The 18,107-nt window shown below is 46.3% G+C and overlaps 2 protein-coding genes across 2 annotated transcripts in view; both read left to right on the forward strand.

Annotated features, from left to right (window-relative positions):
- The window catches only part of PMFBP1 (polyamine modulated factor 1 binding protein 1), a 42,424-nt gene extending 27,868 nt beyond the window's left edge, over positions 1-14,556 (forward strand). Inside the window, exons 9-19 of the mRNA XM_058527692.1 lie at positions 938-1,178; positions 3,516-3,705; positions 3,858-4,011; positions 4,620-4,787; positions 5,047-5,184; positions 9,144-9,308; positions 9,831-9,998; positions 10,296-10,463; positions 11,297-11,400; positions 11,913-11,987; positions 14,196-14,556. Coding sequence (XP_058383675.1) covers positions 938-1,178; positions 3,516-3,705; positions 3,858-4,011; positions 4,620-4,787; positions 5,047-5,184; positions 9,144-9,308; positions 9,831-9,998; positions 10,296-10,463; positions 11,297-11,400; positions 11,913-11,987; positions 14,196-14,556 — 1,932 coding nt within the window. The remainder of the gene's footprint in view (positions 1-937; positions 1,179-3,515; positions 3,706-3,857; positions 4,012-4,619; positions 4,788-5,046; positions 5,185-9,143; positions 9,309-9,830; positions 9,999-10,295; positions 10,464-11,296; positions 11,401-11,912; positions 11,988-14,195) is intronic.
- The window catches only part of PKD1L3 (polycystin 1 like 3, transient receptor potential channel interacting), a 354,098-nt gene that overhangs the window by 194,280 nt on the left and 141,711 nt on the right, over positions 1-18,107 (forward strand). The gene's annotated exons all lie outside the window — the stretch shown is intronic.

Raw genomic sequence — 18,107 nt, forward strand, 5'->3', positions numbered from 1 at the left:
CAGAAAAGCCTCGGAATGGAAGCAAGGACAGGAAGGTTGTGAAACCAATGCACGCTTTTGTAGTCACTGCTATTCCAACTCTGAACCTTTATCCGAGCTAGTAGAAATAATCCAATTGATTGACTGGCTGGCCATTCAAACCTCCTATTTCAAAGTCCAGAGGTGATCCACCAGTCAAAGTGGAGGTGTTTGGATAGATGATGACGAGAAGCAAGGAGTCTGGATAAACAGCTTCGAGTCATTCATATACTCATTCAACAAATATTTTTGAGCTCTTACGATATGCCAAGAACTGTTCTAGGCATTAAGAATAAAATAAAACATGAAACATCCCTACCCTCATGGAGCTGACATTCTAGTATGGAGAGACAGACAATAAACAAATTACAAAACTGATATACAATATAAGTCAGGTAGTGATAAATTTCTAAAATAGCATGGTGGCTGTTTTACACAGTGTGGTCAGGGAAGTCCTGTTTGATAAGGTGGCATTTGGGCAGAGATTTGAATGAAGTGAGGGAACCACCCAGGCAAAGGCCTTAAGGAAAAATATTCCAGGCAGAGGGATGCAAGTGCAAGAGCCCTTGGGTGGGAGTCTGCTGGAGTGTTCCAGGAGACCAGCTGAAGTAGAGGGGTGGGAGCGGTAAGAGGTGAGGTCAGATCAGATCCTGAGCATCCCGGGAGGTCATTGTAAGGACTTTGGCCTTTTTCTGAGGGACATAGAGCCAGAGGAGGGTTTTGAGCAGAGGCATAACAAGATCTGACTTGCATTTTTAGAGGCCGCCCTGTGGCTGCTGTGTGGAGAACAGTCTGAGGACAGGCAGGGAGTGAGGGTAGGAAGCTATTGCAATATCCAGGCAGGAGAAGATGGTGGCTGGACTAGGGTTCAAGACAATCTTTAATTGACTTTGCTGCATTAACACTTTGCTTTCCTCAGCTTCTCCAAGGGAAGGATGAAATGCTGCACGAGCTGGAGAAAGAACTGGCACAGGTTCAGAGCACCCTCATGAAAAAGGAGATGGAGCTGGAGAGGCAGCAACGACTGACAACAGAGCTCGAAAGCGCCATCAAGGAGGCAAAGCAGGATAAGAGTAAAGTGGAGTGTGGGGCTCTACGGGCTGAGGCCCAGAAGCTGAGGGACAGTCTCGAAGATGCCAAACAGCAACAGAGGCTGGCTGGTGAGGCCCCCAGCAGGCACTGTCCTCACCACATTTCCAACCCACGGGGCTAGAGCAGCCTCTCCTTTCTCTACATGGCCTCTTCCTCCACTTTCTCCCTCCAAACCTTCCTGTGATCTCATCTCACATCTCACGGCAGTTGCGACCGCCCTCTGGATCCCCTTCACCCACGCCCAGCCTCACCTTCGCCCTGAAGCCTCCACCGCGTAGCAGGTGCTCAGTCCAGGAGAGGGAGCTGCTGACTCCCACACCCGCCGTTTCCTCGGCAGCTCCTGTGCAGATCCACTCCTTTCCTCGCCACAGAAAGGAGTATAGAGCCCTATATTTTGCTTCTGTGCACTGCATTCCTCTCCATCTTCTCCAGGACCTTTGTCACACGATTCACCTCTTCCCTCCCTGGTTTTTAACACTCTCTCTCCTTTTTGCCTCCAAACACATTCTCTTCCGCGCAGCTTGCACTGTGGATCGCGTCCTGGCCCCTCTGCTGAAACTGCCTTCTCAGAGGTCACCAATAACTTCTTGCCTTGGACGTGGGGTTTCTTTCAGGGTGATGAAAATGTTCTGGAATTAGATATTGCTGATGGTTGCACACCTTTGTGAGTATTCCAGAAAGGACTGAACTGTACACTTATAAAGGGTAAATTTTTGGGGGCCGGCCCCGTGGTGTAGCGGTTAAGTGCACGCGCTCCACTGCTGGCGGCCCGGGTTCGGATCCCAGGCGCGCACCGATGCGCCACTTGTCAGGCCATGCTGTGGCAGCATCCCACATAAAGTGGAGGAAGATGGGCACAAATGTTAGCTCAGGGCCAATCTTCCTCAGCAAAAAGAGGAGGATTGGCATGGATGTTAGCTCAGTGCTGATCTTCCTCATAAATAAATAAATAAATGGTAAATTTTATGTGAGTGATACATCAATTAGGAAAAAAAACCAAGTCCATAGCATGGCTTCCTTCCTCTCCCTCCTTGAACTCTGTGTGTCAGTACTGTTGGCCTTCTACACTCCAACAATTGTTTCTTAGCTTTGGAGACACAGCATGTCCCTTGTTCTTCCATAAATCTCTCCACTGTTTCCTCTTTTCTCTCCTGCTCTGACAGTATCATCTACCCCTGAGACTCTGCCCTCCTCCCTTTCTCTTCTCCCTCTACACTCATTCTTTGGTGCAGGCCTCTCCTTGTAGCTACACTTCTCTGCAGTTGACTCCAGAGCCTAAAGCCCCAGCCCTGCCTTCACCCCTGCGGTCAGTCTTGTCTTTATGGACTAGCTCCACCTGGGCAACCACCTTCCTCTCTAACTCAACATTCCCCAAACTGAACCCATTCTCTTCTCTGCTTAAAAAAAAAAATCCTCCTCCTTTTTTCCAAGGTGTATAGTTATTTCCGTAGTGACTCCATCTTTCTTCCAGTATCCCAGGCTGAAAAAAATGGAGAGGAGAGTGATGTTTAAAGTAGAAACAATAGCAGAAAGTAGGACATGGGAACATATTTGGCATAGAGAAACTCTAGTAAGCAACTTGTTTAGGTGTTTTTCCCTTCATACCCAGGGGAGGCAAGGATGTGGGCTAAAAGGATACTATAGGAAGTCTTTCTCCATTCTGATCCATTCCAATTTTCCTAAAGCACTCTTTCCTTTATGTCAGTCCCTGCTCAAGAACCCACTAAATCAAGTCTGAACATTTCTCCCAGGCTGTCAACGTCCTTCAGAGCCGCCTCTAGTTGATGCACTTACTCAATTATGTCTCCCAGCACTCCTTCCCACTTTCCTTTCCAATCAGACTGGTCTCTTCCCATCCTTTTCCCACATGCCTTCCCCATTCCCTTCACCATGTGCTTGCTCTAACTGTCCCTCACCTGGACTCCTTTCCTCCTCCTTCTTTTAAGGCCCGGCTCAACCTCCGTTCCTCTGTAAGTCCATCTCCATTATTCTTACCCACACGGATCTTGCTTCCTGAGTTCATGTCAGTGTGAGTTTCACACTCCCAAGTTCTCTATGTCGGGTACGTCATTTATGTCTCCCTCATTAGACTCTAAACTCCACGAGGGTCAGGATTTGTCCCTAATAACACGTTGAGTCACACAAGAGATATTGAGCAATGTCTACCAATTTGTTTAATTGTAGTCAAGAAGGGGTCCACGGCTGGGGGGTAGTTGAAGATAGGTAATTTACCAGAGCTCCTTAGGAGTGATAATGAAATGGAGAGAAATGAGGACAGATTGGAAATTGAAGTAGGTTCCAAAATGAAGGAACAGACTTTTTAACTGATTTTATTTGAGTCTGATCTTCACACATACTGCCTTCTCACATGGACATGCCTCCAGCTTGTCTCCTGTCTTCCACAGCTCAGCAAGCAGCCCAATATAAAGAAGAGGCCATGCTGGCAAAGGGTAACCTGGAGGATTCCCAGAGGAAACTGCAAAGCTGCCTTTTCTTGGAGAAACAGAAGTCAGAGACCATCCAGGAGCTACAGAGAGAGCTTCAGAAGCTGCAGAAGGATTCCTTGAAGGCTGAAGAGGAACTCACACCCAGCAGGTACCACGGGTTCACCTCCAGAGAGAGACTCTGTCCCTCGTGAGCCAGTCAGGACGCTGTGGGCAGCTGTTCAGGAATGGGATAGCAAGACAGCTCACAGTCCATCGACACAGACTGAAGTCCATCCTCCTGTTGTTGCCGCTTCGCTTTAGGAAGCGGATAGAGGAGCTGACATCAGAACTCTCTGAGGCACTGAGGAAGCTTGAAAATTCAGACAAGGAAAAGAGGCAGCTTCAGAAGACAGTGGATGAGCAGGATATGAAACTGAATGAGCTGCTGGATCATATAAAACTCATTCAACACCAGGTATGAAGGGCAAGTAAGCAGCCAGCTCAAGCATTTGCTCTGTTTAAGATTAAATATATTGGTCTTTATTTGGGAAGATGCCACCACCAATTCGTTGCAGACTAATTTTCCAGAATTTGTGTCAGATGCTAAGCCAGCCAGTCGGCTCCAGGACCCACGACCACTAGTAAGCATTCTCAAGGGCTAAGCTTAAAAATAGTCAAAGGACAATGTGTTTTTTTTCTTCTAGGATTCAGAATCTATCCGTGTCAGTCAATTTAAAGTCTTTGATCTCAGAATTATTCTTTTTGTGCTTTTCCAAGATGTTTTTTTTAAAACTTTATTCAAAGAGATTCTTATGTGGAAAGATTTGGTGAGTAAGTGGAGAGAAGGTTGATGCTGTGGGAACTGGATCTATAAATAAAATAAGTTGGTATATCTAATTGAACAAAGAAAAAAAAGTTGCTGAACGTCAGAGGAGACTTTTTTATACATGCTAAATAACCAAGATGTTGTCCTCATATTTATTTCAGCCATTCCCTGTGTACAGTTGTCTGGGTGTGGGGTTTTATTTTCCTCAAAACTGTACAGTCTAAGACTATCTTTCAGGCCAGTCTTTATTTTCTCAGCACAGGGAGCAAGCCTCCGCCAAAAGCAATCTAGAAGAGGAGCTTAAGGAGGTAACAAAGCTACTGGAGGAGAAAAAGGAACAGTTGAGAAAGAGCAAAGAACAGGAGAAGTTGCTGGAGCAAGAGCTTGAGGCACTCCGACAGGAAGGAAAAAGGAAAGAAAAGATGGTGAGAAGGGAAATCGGGGAAGAGTTGGGTCATGAATCCAGGGCCAGACGTAAGCCCAGCTGGGCCTGGCAGGATACAGAGGCCGTGGGTGCTCTGACTTCAGGAGAGAAAGGAGGAAAGGAGGGAAAGGCAAGTGGGGGGGAGTTCTGCATTCCACAGGGTGCAGAATGGAGCTGTGGTGAGGTCAGGAAGAGTGAGCTTTTGTAGGAGTCTGAAGTAACATCTCTTTTCTGGGCTTTGTTCGTTGATGGGGGAGCAGTCAAAGGAGAATTTGAGAAAGTTGGAGGAGGAAAATGAGAATATCAAAGCACAGTTAGCGCAATGTTCTACACAACTGGATTCCTGTCTCAGCAAACACAACACCTCCCAGCAAGTCATCCAAGACCTGAATAGTGAGGTGAGTAGACAGAAACCCCAACGGGCTGAGAAACTTGAACCCTGTGACCCTTGACCTGAAATCAGTACCTAGCTCTCCTCCAGCACAGAAATGCTACTAACTGCCCGGTCCATGTACATCCTGTGGCGCCTGCAGCTCCGCTTCCCTCCTTGAAGTGGGATAACCCTTCGGTGCCTAGTCGCTCAGCCAAAGACGTTTCTTCCACATGTGGAAGGTCTTATTTAATATCTGGTAGAACTCCCAAACTATCAAGTCATCCAATGGTGCATTTTAGATCAGAGTTGAGTGAATCCATTGTTTGGGACAATTTGCTAAGAAACATTTCCAAAAATAGTCCCAAAGTACAAAAAAGGCATGGAAGGGGAGATGATTATTTTTCATTACACAAATAAAGATGGCAGAAAGGAATAAATGGCATCTAACATATGTGAGGCACTGTGCTTGAATTCAGTCATCATTTATTGACTCTCTGCTTAAGTCCATTATATGCCTTCCATCTGCTTTACTCCCAACAAGATGTACATTACTATGATCCTATGGTTATGGAGGAAAGAAAGACTAAGGCTCAAAGTGACTAATTAGTAAATGATGGGATGGACCAATATTTGAACCTGGATCATTTGGTTCTAACACCTAACCTCTTTCCCCTTCATCATGAATGGTGATATTTTCCCCAACTGAATACATTCCACCTTTCTGAGCAAGAAACAAATACAGCATCTTGATAGGTGGTCTCTTGGATTACAAATGAGAGACCAAGCAGCTCTGATTCCTTCATAATATGAAAAAGAAAAAAAAGTTAATCTTAAAATACTATGACTATTCTAAGTGTAAGAACAGCACTGCCCAATGGAACTTTCTGCAGTGATGGAAGAGTTCTGTAATAGAGCTGTCTAATACTATATCCACTAGACACATGTGGCTATTGAGTGCTTGGAACATGGCTTAGTATGACTAAGGAACTGAATTTTTAATTTTAATATTCACTAATTTTGGTTTTATTTAATGTAAATAACCTCATGTGGCTAGTGGCTACCATATTAGACAGCACAGACACTGACGTTTCTGGAGTTTTGTCCTCCAGAGATATAAATCTCTCCTTTGGTGTGATCCAGAGTTGAGGTCTTAGTCACTCAGATCACCCAGGAACCTCTCTGAATATAAGGGATACTACCTGAGTATTTAATATGAGCCTGTTATCATGTTTGTCAAAAGAAAGATAGCCATGTAAATGTAGAAGTAAAAGCACTAATTTCAGAATTCGTTTGGTGGAAATCGGGGGCAGAGGGCTTTATGTGTGTGTAAGCATGTTCAATGTTTTAAAAGCATATCCCACCCATAGTAGACTTATTGAATCAATCAAAACAGCCATTAGAAAGAGGCTTAGTTTTGCATTCTAAAATGCACTTCCTTTCATCAATATTCTCTATCTCAATTTTTAAATTTACCATCTGAAGTTAAAGCAATATATCTTGAGATCCTTTCCATATCTTTGATTCTAGGACATTTTTCTACTGTATTTTATAATTAATTACTGTTAATAATAAGAAAGCTAATTTATTTTTACATATTTATTCTGTATTTGGACATCTTATTGAACTCACTTATAAGCAGTAATAGTTTTTCAGTTGCTTCTCATGGGATTTTCTAGGCAGATGCTTATATCATTTGCAAGCAACAACAATTTTCTAAACCTTTGTAATATTTATTCTTGTTTCATTTTTCTTGCCTTCTTGCATTGGACAGTACCTACAGTACGGTGTTCAACAGTAGCATCCTTTTCTTGCTTTCAACATGAATGGAATCTATCTGTTTCAGTATGATGCTCCCTGTAATGTGGTGAATAAAATTAATTAATTGATCCTAATTTTGGTCCACCCTTGGATTCCTATTATGAGTCCTGACTGTGTAGCATGTATCACTCTTTTAATACAACACTTGGAATCTTCTAAGAAGTGAAATAAGGCCAGTATGACTGGAGTGCAGTAATCAAGGAGGATATTGGTATAGGATGAGAGTAGAAAGATAGGTAGGGGCAGAGATTGTGGTGTCTGTTAAGAAATTCTGGGTTTTATTCTAAGAACAACAGAAATACATTGATGAGATTTCCTCAAAGGTTCAGGGGAGGTGATTTGATCTGATTTAAATTTTCAAAATATAACTCTGACTAATGTGTGGAAATGGATTGGGGAGAGGGGTAGGTATGGAAGTAAGGAAACTAGTTAGGAGGCTATTGCCATCCAAGCTAGAGTGGTGTCAGTGAAGACAGATGTTAGCAAATTCAGAATGTGTTTTGGCAGTAGAACTGACCAGACTAACTGATGGAATGAATGTGAGAGAAAGCAAGGAATCAAGGATGACTTAGTGGAACTCACCTATAAAACCATCTAGACCTAATGCCTTTGGCAAAGAACAGAGTAGACCCTTATGAGAACTTTTATTAAAATTCCTTGATTCTGTAATTTACATATGTTCATATACGGGTTTTTAGAATCTTTCTCCAAGCTAAACCACTCGTTAGAGGAATTTAAAATAAAGCTTCCATTTTAGCTTCTAACATCATTGTGATTTTTTCACCACGCTTCTTTTTAGTATCTCACTTCTATGGTGACATTTCTCAATTCAGCCACCAATTATCAAGAGTTTACGGTGAATTGTAGTCTCTCCAGTGACTCCCCTGGTTTACTGGGCAGACCCAGTTGACTCCGTGTTTTTCAGAAGTACCCAGAAAAGATGCACTCCTGTTGCCAGAAAACCAAGTTATTCCATCTTTAGAAACAGTTTCACCCGTAGGGCATGAAAACATAGAGTCAGAAGTACAATCTAACACTTCTCATCTCACTAATTCCTAGGGTCAAAGGTACTCAAAATTCCGTCTGAAAAAATTAAAAACTTTAAGCTCTGAACAGTTGTTGAACAAAAAACAAAAGAGTGTGTTTCTGTCTGTATGGCCACATAGAAGATGCAAGTGTACTATACTATCAGAGAACAGAAGGGAGGCATATGAATTCCTAAGGTCTCCCTCCTACTTCCAGACTTAGAAGTTGATCTCTATCCTGTACTTAAAGTATATAATAAGATAGCTAATTTCTTAGCATATTCAGGAACACGACTCACAGCTATATAGTGACTTATACCTTACAAATCCCTTTTTACAGACATAATCTCCTTTGATCATCACAAAAACTCTATGAAACAGTTGAAAGTATCCCAATTTTCAGAAGAGGAAACTGAGGCTCAGAGAGATTAAGTAAATGACAGAACCAGGACCTCAACCCAGATCCTCTAAAACTCCAGATCTCAATACCTTTTAACCATATCATGAATATTTATTATTGAGTTTAAGACGTAGACTTCAGTTTTTAAACACAGTTCTGCCAGGACTATGTGTTCCAATGCTTTCCTACTTCTAAACCCCACCCAGTGAAATATGTCATTTGGTCCAAAAAAAAAAATTGTTTAGTATCTACTGAGTACCTGTTATGTGCCGTGCCCTGAACTGTAGGTAGTGGGGATACGGCGATGAGAAAAGCACACACGGTCCTGCCTTCATGGTGCATCAAGTCTAGTGAATTAGTCAGGAACTAAGTAAAGCATAATGCACACAATTGAAATGTTGTATGAGGTCTCCTATCCTAGACTTGGATTCCAGATCTTTATCGAAGGCTCCAGAGTCTGTGAAAGAGAGTTTTGTGTACTTGACACATCATGGCCCAGGACTTCCCGTACTCCTTGTACTGGGAGGACATGCTAACTAGTAAGGGAAGTGTGGGGAGGGGGGTGCAGAAGAGCCTGGAAAGGCAGCTCTTCCTTCTACACAGTGAAGTAAGGATGTGGGCATTAGACTGCTGCACAGGTTAGTGCAGAGAGAAGAGAGCCCAGCACTTGTCCATTTCCTACAGACACGGAGAATGGCTCTATAGCCATGAACCCTACAGTGATGTTCCCTCTCCCTAAAGGTAGCCCATCAGAAGGAGGCCTTAGCGAGTCTGCAGGCCCAGCTGGACATGGCTCTGCAGAAAGAGAAGCAACGTCTCCAGACCATGGTCAGTAAAGAAGCCTATGAGGAGTTATCCCGGAAGTCAGCCACCTGCCAAGACGACCTGACACAAGCCCTGGAGAAGGTGAGGCCACAGCCTCTCATCTTCAGGGCTGTGTTTGGGCACAGAAATGTCTGAGTAGCATGAGAGGCACAGGAGTCGGTTTCCTACACGATTGGCTCTCACCCAGGCCATCTTCAAACTGTTGTGTGGGCTGGGATATCCGTCCAGAGAAGGCCTGCTTCCTCTTAGTGAGGTTTTTAGGGGGAGGGCGGCCAAATCTAACAAGTCTTTCTGCCCATGGGTGACCCAGGGGCAAGGTTTTCCCAAAACCCGGATTGTCAGGGAAATTCATGCCCCATCCCTGTGCTGATCATGCCTGGCTGATCAGTTCGTAGGACTGGAAAGAGAGGTAACGGGGGAGGGGATGGGGGGATGCAGAAACCCAACCACTGTCACTTCCCAGCCATCTCTCGAGACGACCAGGTGTCTGCGCCACCCTGGGCAGACGACAGGGAGGGGCTGGAACCCTTCTCCATTCAGGACTCGGCAGTGAGGGCTGAAGAGCTCTGACGTCCACTCTCATCCCTTTGTCTTTACCCAAAGCTCAATCGTGCGACCTCGGAGACAAAGAGCCTGCACCGAAGCTTGACACAGGCCCAAGAGAGGAAAGTTCAGCTGGAAGATGAAATCATTGCTTATGAGGAGAGGATGAAAAAGCTCAACATGGAATTAAAAAAACTGCAGGGCTTCCACCAGGAGAGTGAGATAGAGGTGAGGAGCAGCCAGGGGCTGGGGCTGCCTTCCTGTTGCTGGTCCCCAAGGTCGCCTCTTTCACGCAGAACTATTTAGCACTGAGCCATTCCCTTGGGCTAACGGGTTCCCTCCCTTGCCTGGCTTCAGGCTGAGGAGGCAACGATCAGAGCAGGGGCGCCCTCTGCTGGTCGCTGGAAATTAAATACTCCCTAAAGAGTCTCCCAAAGCCAAGAAAATACCCACGCCTTGTCAGGGGTCGTCTGGGGTCAGCACGGCAAACTGGGGTCCCCCTCCTCACTTTGCGCTCCTGAGCAGGTGCACGCCTTTGACAAGAAGCTGGAGGAGATGAGCAACCAAGTGCTGCAGTGGCAGAAGCAGCACCAGAGCGACCTCAAGATGCTGGCCGCTAAAGAGGAGCAGCTCAGGGCGTTCCAGGAGGAAATGGCTGCCCTGAAAGAGAACCTCCTTGCAGACGAGAAGGAGGTGGGTGCTCTCGGCTTCTGGTCACTTTCTCCCAGTCTCTCCCAGTACATCCCACAGCCACCTAGACGCCAGACAGCCCTTGGTGGGGGTGGGAGTGCCTGGGAGCAAGGAAAAGATACTCCGCTCTATTCACTACAAAGCAGGGTCCAGGTGCTCTGGGCCCACAGCAGCTGTCTCAACCCAACCATTTCCTGTGGCTTTGTGGATAGAGATATTGAGCAGAACAAAGGCCCCATTCCAGAGAAGAGAGAGTGCCATCTCCCCGTCAGGTACACCAACTGTCCCTGACTTAGATAATCCACTGGGCAGTGCCCCTTCAGAGGCCATCCTGACACTTTCACTTACCTTGCAGTAGAAGGAGCTAAGAGATCTTTGAGCATGCCCCATGCCCGGATCCCTGAGCAGTGAACTTCGTGACAGGAAGCCACAGGATATCTTGGGGTGGCCACAGGGCCTTTGCTCGAACTAGGAAAAAGGCACCCCTTCCTCAAGATATTTTTTTCTTCCGCCTTTAAAAAATTGGCTTAATACATACTGCTTTTGTAGAGCAAGGCACTTCAATGCCTTTGGCCTGAAAATCATTGTTATAAGTGTACATCTACTTTGTCTCTACTGTAAATGGTGCCTGCTCAGAGATGTCACCATTGGCAGGTACAACCCGCACTGCTGGAGGTGGAGCCCTGCTGTGGCAATTCCGACTCTGGCCTCAGGGGTGGACAGTAGAGCTGATGCTTCTTCCCCTAGGAAGAGAGAAGAGGCCTGATTTGGGAGTAGGGAGGTGGGGGGGCCTATGCTCCCACCCCTTACCATCTCTTTTTCTTCTTGTACCAAAGCCCTATTGCCTGCCCCAACGGCCTGTGCCCAAAGACACCTGTAGGCTGCACCGAGAGAGTGATCAGATTATGTCCAACATGGAGCAGTGGGCAAAAGAGCAGAAGTAAGTAAGGAAGAAAAAAGTAAGGCAGGGTCCCATGGCCTGGGCTGAACTGAGGAACCGCACATGTGCCAAAGAATAGTGTCTCGTGCACACACACACGCACACGCGCACATGCATACACACACTCTGCCCTCCTGGGAAACAGATCCAGTCTCAGCCCACACACAAAGGTTGGGAATAAGATGGAGGGGCCTCGACTCTTCAGTCAGGTTCGGAAAGCCCTGCTGACTTAGAAATGGAGCAGCTCCAAGACAGAAGGGGTGCTTCGCTGTGGGTCACAATCCTCTTCCCAGCCTGGAGTCCAGCTTCATTGCCTGGATCCCTGACCTCACCTAGGATCACAGTGATTTTGCACAGGGTTGACTGTGGAGCATCCTCCTAATTGCCAGGTGCTAGGAAGGCTCTAGCTCTGGGGACTGGGTGACTGAGAACACCAACGTCCCGTTCAGCCGGCTTGTGCTCTTGTTCACGGGGGTCTGGGGAGCTCTTTTCTCCTGTGGATTTTATTACAGGATCGCCAATGAGAAACTGGGAAACAAGCTCCGTGAACAGGTCAAATATATCGCCAAGCTGACTGGTGAAAAGGAGTAAGTCATCCTATACCACCCTAGCTGCTGCTTGGGCCCTAAGGAGAAAAGTCAGCAGGGAGCCAGGCTGGCTTTACCTCTGGACATGTGGGTCGGACCCCAGGAGAGGCCTGGGACTCTGGAAAGACCCCGAGTCCTGAATCTGCATCTGTGTGACCTGGGCCATATCACTTGACCTCTTTGGGCCTTAGTTCCCTCACCAACAATACAAAAGGGGGCTATTGTCTCTATGCCCCTGCCCACTGTCACCTTGTGTGATTCTCAAACACAAAAATACTGAGAAGGAAACAGGCACTGAAAGCAGACTGCGTCGGTTAGGCAGGGGTAAGCTGCTGACACAGAGAGCTCTCCAAAAGAAGGACATAGAACATAGAAGGAAAAGCTCTAGGAGGTGAGCAGTCTAGGTGGTGGGGTTCCTCTGCCCCACGTGGGCATTTGGGGACCTAGGTTCCTTCTACTTGCTCCACTCTCCCCTGTGGCCTTGCTTCCCCTCCTGGTCAAAGCTGGGTCAGCAGAGAGGGTGGTATGGAGGAGTGTTGGAAGTCCAGGAGCAGGGTGTCTACAACTGAGATGTCAGAGGTGTGTACAAGCAGATAATGACAAGCTCTAGGGCAGAGCGTCCCAACTCTTTGTCAGGGAACACTTAGAAAGTGACCATGTTTGTTTGGCACACTGGGAGGATTTGAGATGGGGTTGCTTGTGACAAAGTTGACCGACCAGTGACTGCCCCAAACCCTGCCCCAAGGGCTGAGGGCGCCAGTGTCTCGGCACACCAGCCACCCATTTGTGCAGCCCCAGCTGGAAAGCCCTGTTCTGAGCTTTGACCTTAGGAGGATGGCTGAGTTGAAGGAGGGGAGAAGATCTTGGAATAAGGAGGTCAGGGAACTGAGAGGCCAGGACTTGGAGAGAAAGTGCGGGATGTTGAAAGCATCAGGGCTACTGAGAGGAGTGGACCAGAGAGAGTGGCAGAGAGCCAGGGAATGAAGGCATGGCAAGGACCCCACCTCTAGGCCCATGGCACGTGGAGCATGCCAATGACATGAGGGGCTACAAGGGAAGCGGTGTCTTCAGCACCAGCCAGGTTTATAGAGAGCAGGAGGGCAAAGCATGTGCCCAGAGAAGAAGTTGAGGATGGATTCTTTATTTGATTTCCTATAGAAAAGACCATGAAATTTTTCACTAGAACAAAACACATTTTCTGAAAGGGATTAGCCAAAGCAGAAATTGTCAGAATCTGAAGGTAACAGAGAACTTCAGTCTTTTTCTTACATTGTGCCAAGTTCCGGCAAGTTGTATTCCACAAAGAACTCATTCTTGAGCCTATCGGAAGGAAAACCATCTTTTAATAATAATAATAATAATAATAATAATAGCTCAACTAATATTTATTGCTTACAGGTGTGAGGCACTGTTCTAAGTGCTTTGCATGTATTAACTTAATTAATCTTCATAAGACCTCACGAGTTCAGTGCAGTTTTAAGTCCCATTTATGGGTCAGGAAAGGGAGGAACGCAGAGGCTGTATAACTTGCCTGTGGTCTCACGACTAGCAAGTAAGCAGAGTCAGGATTCCAACTCGAGAAGTCTGGTTCCAGAGCCCACTGTCATCCACTGCCCTCAACGTTGGTTTGGAGGAATACGAGTATTGATACGAACAGTTGCCATTTATTGAGCCACCAGAGATATGCTAAATTCTCCTTCCCCTCACCGACGTCACAGCCACCATTTGCTCATCTGTAAAATGGGCATAAGTAACTTGCCCAAGCTCTCAGCAGAGCTGAGATCCCCTGTGCTCTCAACCTTTCAGCAAAGGGAGGCGAAAGAACTTGGGCTTTGGCATCAGAACTGGGTGAGAGTGTTTCTGAGGGATGGCCGTGAGAAATCAAGGACACGTGATCAGAGCCATTCTCAACAGCTGTCTGGCTCTTCAAATCAAATTTCTATCATTTGTCAAACCATATCTTTACATGAACCCCAGAAGGCAGATCAGACTCGATTGTCCCCATCGAACAGATGAGAAAACAGGCCCAGAGCTGACATGACAGTGGGTCCGGAGTCCTGGTTCTTGGTTCACCCTGACCCCAGGCCTAGGCTTCTTCCAGGGGACACACACAGGCCTCCATTTCTGCAAAGCGTGTGTGACAGGGCCAGCTCTGGCAGGAGCTGAGGCAGAGCAAACACCCACCTGTCCTTCCCTCTGCTTCCCTAGCCACCTCCACAATGTGATGGTCCATCTGCAGCAGGAAAACAAGAGGCTGAAGAACGAGATAGAGGAGAAGAAGCTGAAAGCCAGGCACCCAGGGGTGTACGCTAAAGCCCTGGGCCGGAGCAAAATGGAGCCCACACCAAAGGGGAGAGTGTGCGGCTCCTTGGGCTGGAGGGGAACGACCCAGGACATGAGCCAGAGCATGGACATCACCAAGTTCATTGGGATGCCCCATTGCTCAGGTATGTCTACTATTTTGTCTTTGCTACTTACTCTGATGTTGTCTTTCTTAGTCCCATGGATCAAAAAAAATAGCAGCCTGGTATTAGTTTTCAAGACATCACTGGATTGGGAATTCAAATAGAGACAAGAAAACAGATCTTTTACTTAGTTACTCTGGCCCAGAGATCCTTGTTTCCTCATCTGTAAAGGGAGGAGGTGAATGAATTAAGGCTCATCTGATCTAAGAATCTTTGATGACACCCAGGTGCCTCATATTCAGACTTATCCCTTCCCCTGACCCAGTCCCTTTTGGGAAGTGCGGGGACAAGAGGGGAGCAGGCAGAACAGGCATCTTCCTCCTGTAATGTGTTCTGGAAACCCCACAGGAGCACCCCGGTCCCCTGCACAGCCTGGTCCATGGCTACCTTTTCTGCTCCTGTAGACACCATGTGACCTGTGACCTGGAGGGAAGAAGTCACCTACAGCAGAGCTGCCTGGCCATGAGGCCAGTCCTTGAGGAATCACCTCATTAATTTCTCCTCAAATCAAGGCTGTCCTCTCCTCCCTGTTCCCTCAGGTTCCTCACTTTGCTAGAATCAGCGCCTTGCCCTGAGCATCATTTCCACGCATGGTTTTCAGACAGTGAGTTCCCATCCCTCTCTCTTGACATGGATCAGCTTTTATGGGAATATATCAAGGTCCCAGCCTATTTTGCAAGATGCTAACATTTTATTGAGTTTTGTCCACTTCCTGCAGTGGAGTGAGCCTTGGAACCATACTACCATCTCCAGGCCCAAACTCTAAAATAAAGACGTGAGCACAGCAGTCTCGGTGAGCTCTTGGCGTCTCGCAGACATCTCTGCCCTCTCAAGCCCCCAGCAATGTGTTCATCCCTGTTTTCTCGGGACTCTAAAAGATATAGGTCTCTTTCACATTTATAGGGGAGCTATAATTCCCAAAGTAGCTTCTGGGTTATCTGGATTCGTTTTTAAACCAACAAGAGATAATTAGCTCCTTGTTTATTCTTTCCATCTCTATCTGGAAAAATTTAAGAAGAAAAAAAGGTCTAAAAATCTCAAAAAGGAAAGTAATCCTGAGACTCAAAAGAAAATAAGAGAAATAAGTGACATATTTTCCAAATGGAGGAGGGAGAGTAGCCATCTGCTTTCTCCCTGGCTGCCATATTCCATCCCTCCTTTTAACAATTTTTATTTTTCTCCCCAGCCAGCTCAATACAAGTAAAATTCCATTATAACAAACTCCAAGGACAGCTAACCTATTTTATTGTGGTAGGATTTTGTTAAACTGAGTACATGTCTAGAATTTATATTCCTAGTCTGTAGGAAATTGAGAGAAACGGCTACTAAGGTAAAGTAAGAGAAAGAAATGAAAGAGCTTGCATTTCAGGGGCTAGGGGGGATAGAGGGCAGGAAAAGTGAGGGAAGAAACCCACTAGCTGGTAATGATTCTTAAATATTCTTGCCTCCCTCCATAGCCAAACAAAAGCCAAGAAAATTCAGTGCTAATAGCAACACGTTACATAGGATGCCCCTCCCAGGACTTAGGAGGGCAAATTCCAGAAGTGCAGTGTGAGGTGAGAGCGAGAGGCATCTCTGGTAGTTTCTGTTGTAATGGTTGTTGTCCGTTGTTTATGCTCTTTTGACTGTGTTCCCCCATTTAGTTTAGAGGAAGGACATATTTTCCAGAGAAAAAAAGACTGAAGAATTTGGTACTAATGAAATGGCTTCCTAGTTCTAGCCTGTGGCCTATTTATTGAAATAGAAGTTCAACGATGTTAAAATCCCCACTACAGTCTACTAAAAAGGCATTTTGTCTCTATAATGTACAAAAAGGTTTCAATATATGTTGGCTAAAGTGACAACATCTGGATACTTTGAATGTTGTGCATTTTCTCAGAACTGTCTTTCACTTCCTGCAGGGTGGTTACACCAGAGCACAGTAGGTAGTGAGTTATGGGGAGCAAAGGGGCAGCAGAGCCAGAGAAACATTGATATGTCACCCAGCCATTCTGGCCTTGCGAGCTCAGCCAGGCAGGAGACCTCATTGAGAAGAGGGGTTGGACTTAGAGAAGTATAGTTTCTCTAAAGACAGGAGAAAGGGCAGAGAAGCTGAGTGTTGCCCACCTATAATTCTTTAAGAAATAACCAAATAAGTGTGTTCCTAAAAGGTAGTTTGAAGAGGGGATATTAAAAAGAAATGGTCTCTACGATACTACAGTGGTGGATACATGTCATTATACATTTGTCCAAACCCATAAAGTGTACAACACCAAGAGTGACCCCTGATATAACTATGGACTTTGGGTGATAATGATGTGTCAGTGTAGGCCCATCAGTTGTAACAAATGAACCACTGTGGAGGGGGATGTTGATAGTGGGGGAGACTGTGCGTGTGTGGAGGCAGGGGTATATGGGGAATCTCTGTACCTCCTGCTCAGTTTTGCTGTGTACCTAAGACTGCTCTAAAAAATAGCAGAAAAAAAAGAGATGATTATGAAACAAGCACTTAGCCAAGGGGGTTATAAATAAAAGAAGTTCTTTGGCCACCCAGTGGGAATTTGTCACTCGGATTCTGAAACTTGGGGCCCAAAGAATCCTTTTAGTGGCAGGTCCTCTTCTATCAACCTGGGGTGTAGTTCTTCTCCCCCTGAGCTAAAGGATCCCAAAGCCAACATCCGCCACCTCAGCGCACTTCCTTACTGAAGAGAAGGGGGAGCTCCCCAGAACCACCATGTTGCCACATATGCGCTTGCCTTTTGAGCCTTCTCCACGCAGCCCAGCTGAGAAGGAAGCTGGCAGAGCCTGGCAAGCAAGCTTTGGGGTCCCCAGAATGAGCAACCTCTCTCAGCCTGAGACCCTCGCCTGACGCCATTTCTAATGAGTCTAAAGTACCCTGTTACCGTCAACAAGGCATTAAAGAATAGACACACGTGACTGAGAACAAGGCAGGGAACCCCCGCAAAGATGGCCAGTTCAACAGCCTTGCTGTTCCCCCACACCAAGAAGCCTGAAAGCTAGTCTCGGGAGCCCACTTCAGGGCCATTGTCACAGAAATCCTTTTGACCTCTAGAAAAAGAATCAGTTACCATTTGAGGAAAAGATGGTGAGAATCAGAGTATTAAAGCTGGAGGGAACTTTAAGGTGGATGTGAATGGAAAAGGTCCATTATTAAAACGAAAACATTGGAGATACAGGAACAGACAGACCCTTAGGCAGAAGTCTCAACACAAAAACAGATTCAGGTAGAGCCGCTGGGGGCAGAGAGCCTCCCCACTCGTCTTGTGGCACCTGTGTGTGCCAGTGTCCCTTGCCAGGTGTTCCTTGCTTTTAAACTAGAAGGTTGGAGGGGCCACCCCGGTGACACAAGCAGTTAAGTGCATGCGCTCCCCTGCGGCGGCCCGGGGGTTCACCAGTTTGGATCCCGGGCACGCACCAACGCACCTCTTGGCAAGCCATGCTGTGGCAGCGTCCCATATAAAGTGGAGGAAGATGGGCACGGATGTTAGGCCAGGGCCAATCTTCCTCAGCTTAAAAAAAAAAAAAAGAGGAGGATTGGCAGATATTAGCACAGGGCTGACCTCTTCACAAAAAAAAATAAACAAACTAGAAGGTTGGAGTGGACCCATGGTTTTCATAACCTCTCTGGCCTCATTTTTCTTATCTAAGGGACTTG

The sequence above is a fragment of the Diceros bicornis genome, chromosome 32, assembly GCF_020826845.1.
Source record: "Diceros bicornis minor isolate mBicDic1 chromosome 32, mDicBic1.mat.cur, whole genome shotgun sequence".
Classification (NCBI taxonomy): Eukaryota; Metazoa; Chordata; class Mammalia; order Perissodactyla; family Rhinocerotidae; genus Diceros; species Diceros bicornis.